This window comes from Anas platyrhynchos, chromosome 1, assembly GCF_047663525.1.
Source record: "Anas platyrhynchos isolate ZD024472 breed Pekin duck chromosome 1, IASCAAS_PekinDuck_T2T, whole genome shotgun sequence".
Classification (NCBI taxonomy): Eukaryota; Metazoa; Chordata; class Aves; order Anseriformes; family Anatidae; genus Anas; species Anas platyrhynchos.
Window position 1 is genome coordinate 85,504,640 of NC_092587.1, and position 5,671 is coordinate 85,510,310.

Here is a 5,671-nt window from a genome sequence, read left to right on the forward strand (position 1 = left end):
TTAGCTATCTTTGGGAGCATAGTACCTTAAAAACCTGTGTGATCTGTGAATGACAGGGGTGCTTCCTGCCTTTAACCTGGAAACACAGGAGTTAACTCATCTTTTTTGAGTCTTAGAAAGGCATCTCTTCTCAGATGCAGAATTTGTATGCCAAATACTTGCCTCTGTTATTCCCAAACTTTTCGGGCCCAGGCTCTGCTGTGGAGTATCACACAACCTAATCATCAGACTTTTAGCTGCAAATAGATAGATGGAAGATAAGTTTCAGTGGTGCTCTCTTCATAGCCAGAGACAGACATTTGGGAACATGCTACTATCCATCATGAAATTAGAGCACTTGCCTAAAAAAGAGAAAAGTCTGTAGTGACAAAAAGCTTTCTGGCACCTACTGCACATACACATGAAGTGATGCCAAAATAACAGTATGGTCTATTGCACATTTTCAATAATCTTCAGACAAGAGACAAGAAATACAAACGTCCTTTGGAGGGTGAAAACAGACACTTGGAAAGTATGAAAATGAGCATTGCAAGTGTTTTGAGAATTAAAAGCAGTTCAAATGACATGTTTGCAAAGTGTATCTTAACTCTGAAGTTCCTGTGCTACCAGTGCGTGTCTTTGGTTTGTTTAGTTTTATTCACCTCTCACATTCCCGAGTGACAGTGCCTTCTGAAGCCACAGAGCGTGCAGGCAACTGTTGCTTTACTGTTCTTTTAATCAAAATACACACTGTACTTGCAATGATACAGGCAGGGCAGCACCAAAAACAGAGTGATCTGAACCCAGCAGGGATAGTTAAGAGTGAGACAGCTACTGACAGTGTGTGGAAGCAACAAAGAGATGGCTCCTTGCATCAGAGGAGCTTTGAGACAGCAGAAAAAACACTGGCTGAGCCTCTCCCAGCACAGACTTCAAAGTGTTAGATGGGCATTGGTGATACTGCATAGTTTGAGACAGTAAGCCACCAGTGCAGCATGAAAAAGTGAGGACTGTGGGTTGTCCAGGGCTGCTTTTTAATTCTACTTGCTTTTGCACTTGTATTGTCTGTGCTGTGAGGTTTCTCTGCACAGAAAAGTCTAATTTAGTGGTGGCCTACACGTGGGAGCTGTGGATAGACCATACAAGATTTCATGAGAACAGCCTTTTCAAAATGTGCCATATGTGCATGCAGGCTCATGCACTTTCAGATTTGAGTTTGTGTCCATAAAGACACTAGATTGCAGGATTTATACTAAAGGGGAAGCACAATCACATGAAAAATCAAGAAACAGAGATACTAGCAGACATTTCCAAAGTTACTTTCACTGGTTGCAAAAGCAGGATGCTGCGAAGGCCACATGGAACACCACAATAGCAAGGTCAGTAGGGGCCCAAAGGAGTGCACAGATTTATTCCAGAAACTCCTCTCTATCTTTGCTCTCATCCAATATTCCCTCCGTTTCTGCCTGCTGGGCATTTATCATAGACTGCACCTGGGAAAAAGGAAAAGGAAAAGAGTCATTTGGGAACCTATTGCCCTGCCAACAGTGCCCAGAAGTGGTGCTTCCCCTTACTGACTAGATGGTAGGGAGGGAAAGAACCCTCTCCCTTTCTGCTCCTTTTCCTCTGAGCTACTCCTTTCCCCAGAGAGCTCCAAATGTTTCTAACTCCAACTTCTAATTAACTTTCTCTCTCAACAGACCGAATTTTCTGTTTTAAAATCATTCAGGATCAGCAGACACAACTCACCTGAATAGGGGTACCTGGCAGGAAAAGTGTTTGCTACCAGTGTGGAACAGAGGGAGCTATAGACAGATCACAGGGACACAAATCAGCCCTGACTTTCTCCCCAAGCTTCCCTTACCTGTCAGATAATGTTTTTGGAGGGCACATCCACCCTATTCTCTCCCTCACATCATGCTTTTTCACACACCCACCCTCATGTACCTCTCTTCCCTCTCCCTTAAGGGCACATGTGAGCACTTGTACCATGGGCATTCCGCTCCTGCCCTGTCCTCCTCCTCCTCCCATCTGAGCAGGCACAAAGTGAGAGAACAAGTCATGAGTTCACCATGTTTGCAGCATGCTCAGCAAAGCTGGCTTTCTGTTCTGGATCTAAGAGGCAGTCCCTGCTGAGCAACATCAGGACACCATACCTGCAGCAATATGAACTGCAAGGGGTCATCAGGCTTCTCGTACAGCAGTTTTAGTATGATCTCCTAAGACAGAGACAGACAGAAGGAAAGAAGTATTGATCCTTGGGAAGACACGTGGCAGCACTTTCTTCTCCAACACTAGCTGCATTTTAAAAAGCAACCCTGTCTTTCAATCCCTGAGGATGAGCAAGTGTCCCTTTCTACTGCTTTTAAGTTTACACTGAAGAAAGCTCAAGACCAGGAGGGATCCAGAGGAAAGGACAATTTGATCCAAGCTAACTTTAAGCCCAGCTTCACAAGCAAGCCTTTGGACAGAGAAGGGAAAGAGAAATATCACCTCTAATATCTGCTGAATATTATGTTTCTCCATGTACTTAACAGAGACTTCACAGGGGTCTTCATACACCATTGGCTGCTCTGATATTTCATATGTTGGATTGACTACAGGTGCTGATAGCCCAGCCTGTGAGGGTTCAGGCAACAATGTCTCGAGTGGTGGGAAGTCATTCAGTAATGGTGGGAATTCAACTATAGGTCTCTGGTCCTCTGATGGCTCAGCAACTGATGGTATGCTGGATTTCTTCACTTCAGTTTCGGAATGGTCACTGGCATCTTGCTAAAATATTTAACAAATAACAAAGAATGTTTTAAATATGTAGCCCTGCAGACCAGATACATCAAATTACTTCATCCTTCTGAAAATATGCTGAATCCCCTCTTAGAGCAAGTGTTAGGTCTCTGAAAGCAACACTAGGCTTTAATTTCTGAGATGGGTCTCCCCCACTGCCCCTGCCCATGAGCCCAGGAACACCATTTAAGCTCAGACCCAAACCTTCACGCCTCATCTGTGATATGTTGTGGGTGTTCCCATGCCTGGTCCTTGCATACTGACTGGTTTTCCTCGGGGGACTCCAGATGTGTGTTGCAGGTGGCTTTGTCTGTGTCCCTGTCTCCTGCGTGGAAGTCCCTGGCTGGGTCCCAGAGCAGCTCCTGCTGGTGAGCCCTGTTACCAGCACCCTGCCCACGTGCTGTGCACCTTGGCTAAGGGTGAAGCTTGGCACAAGACTCATCCTGTTCAGCACTGCTCTTGCTCCCTGATGGCAAAGAGACAAAACCTGTGAGGGCTTCACCCACCTCCCAGCAGCTGGCTGGGCACCGCACCCTGCCCGTGCCCCACATCCCCATTCCCAGCCCTGTGACTGAGCTCAGGCACCTTGAAATCACACCGACATCATGAACACCCCGACAGAAAGGGCTGCTCTGCCCCACACCGGGGGGAGATGCCCCTCCAGGGGGGACAGACAGGGGGTCGGGAGGATGGCAGGGGTCACGGGATGGTTGGGATGTGGATCCGGGGATGGGGGGTGTCCGGTCCCAGGGCCTTTCTGCTGCCACCACCCATGCTCACCAGCTGCCAGTCCTCCATGGCGGGGAGAAAATGGCAGAGAATGTGCAAGTTGCTGGGGAGGTTGCCAGGGAAGCACTGCCGTTGGGTCCCACCCCTCTGTCTCTAGGCAATGCTGTGCGGACATCTTAGGTTCGGGCGGAAGAGCTGGGGGAGGTGGGGTGGCCCTGGCTATGGCCCTGGCCCTGGTCCTGGTCCTAATCCTGGTCCTGGCCCTGATCGTGGTCCTGCTCTTGATATTGGTCCTGCCGTGCCCTGTCACAGTTTAAAGTTATGTGTGGGCTGTGGGTGCTGTGCCTCATGGTGGGCACTGCTGCTTAGGGAGCCTGTAATGGCTGCCCCCTCCCCTGCTTTATTCATCCCCCTGGAGAAGTCTCTCGGTGTGTGTCAGCAGCCAGCCAGCCCTTTTTGGGGACTGTGCCTGTCAAGGGAGGCAGGAAGGCTGGAGCTGCTGGCCCCATGCACTGTGGAAGCAGGAATAACTTGGCTGAGAGAGGGGACATGGCGGGGGGGTTGCATGTCACTCTGACTGTCATGGAGCAGGTAGACTTCTTGTTTTACTGGAAGCTTTGTGGCTTCACTGCAAATGCAGTGCCATTAGCTGTTCTATTTTGACAAAACAGGCCCTGACGGTGCCTCTCTACTTCACCAAGCTCTGGTAAAGGAAGCAGCAAAGCACATGATAACTATTTTGTCTTGCTGGCCCTACTATAGTGAGAAGGTCTGGAAGGGAAGGGCAGAGGCATGCTCTACAAAGAGGGTCAAATGTAGGAGGATATGGCAAATATCTTGTAATAAGAAGCAAGGATGCAAGAGGTAGGGTAGTAGAGCAGTGAGTGAAATGTGTGTGTATGCATTCAAGTGAGAGGTACTTTCTCCTCTCAGTTTTACACAAATCCTGACAGTGTGCTGTGTGATGAGCTACCTCAGAAAAAAAAAAAAGCAAATAAACAGATTGCCAGTTTCCCCCAAAGAGGAGATGAAAGGAAAAAAAGATAAAAGCAGTGCTGGGTTACCACAGTAACCGGCTTCTGAAATACTCTGGTTCATGCTCCAGTGTGACAAGAGCTGGGATTGAAACATGAGTGGCTGAAACTGCCATGGGCATTGAGGCGGGGAGCGTGAAAGGGGAACACAGGACTTCAAAAACTGTGCTAAACTAACAGATGTCACTTAGATTCAGAGCAGCTCAATTTGTGTGTATTTTTCAGGTTAAGCTGTTGACCTTCTACAAGAAACACTTTCCCCACTGCTCCCATGCAAGGTTCGTAACACTGTTGTCCATGTCTGCTGGCATGTTGACTGCTCAGATCCTCTTGCACTTGAGCGCTGCTGCCTGCTCTCAGGGGATGCCAGGTCATTGCTCAACTCCTTTGAGCCTGTCTTGCCTTTCCCAACTTGTCCACACGATTGCTATAGTACTGGACAACATGGGACTGCCAATTTTTTGATTCTTGATTTGTTATTTTAGTTTTATTTTGTTTTATTTTTCATGTGTTGGCTTAGAAAGATCTTGAAAGGTGATGGATAAAATTGATGTTAGGCAGTTGGCTGCAAGGACTTTTGGTGAGATTCCAGGGCCCAACTTCTTCAACCTCCGCTGACTATCCTGTCTTCGTATGGTGGGAGAAAAAGCTCTGTATACTGCCTGGTGTTAGGAATTGTCAGTCTTTGATTTGTGGACCCTGTCAGTTTTCCTCCAGGAGATGTCAGGCAATGGAGCAGGCTTAAGCGTCTAGGCAGGATATTCACGAGTTTGTTGTGTACACCCCTGAGAAATAATCAGTTTAGTTGCTTGTTTATTTTCTGCAGTGATCTGTGTATGTTTGCAAACCTTGTATCAATGAAGAATTTTTGCTAGACAAGGTCTTCTTGCCAACTGGTCCGAGAAAGAGGAGTCCAGAAACCCAGAAACAGTTGAGGCATGAGTTAGGCGATCTTCCCTGCCCTTCAGCTAGATATGTGCTGTAATGCTCACAGAACTAGTTTACTGAGGGTCTGAAAGGAAAGCAGTAAACTGTTATATCCCCGTCATACTTCAGGGGGGCAGTGTTTGCTGTAGTAACTGCAATTGCAGTTTGAGCTGAAGTAGGCACCTGCTTTCAGTTGTGTGCTGAGCCTCACAGTGCTG

At 47.6% G+C, this 5,671-nt stretch overlaps 1 protein-coding gene across 1 annotated transcript; it reads right to left on the bottom strand.

The window, feature by feature from the left end:
* Window positions 1-1,363: 1,363 nt before the first annotated feature.
* Window positions 1,364-3,703, bottom strand: TEX55 (testis expressed 55). Its single transcript, XM_072044011.1, has 4 exons — window positions 3,544-3,703; window positions 2,473-2,751; window positions 2,136-2,198; window positions 1,364-1,472 (listed from the first exon to the last, which is right to left on the bottom strand). Exons 1-4 carry the CDS (start codon window positions 3,559-3,561, stop codon window positions 1,389-1,391), a joined length of 444 nt encoding a protein of 147 aa, XP_071900112.1. The 5' UTR covers window positions 3,562-3,703; the 3' UTR covers window positions 1,364-1,388.
* Between the last annotated feature and the right edge of the window lie 1,968 nt (window positions 3,704-5,671).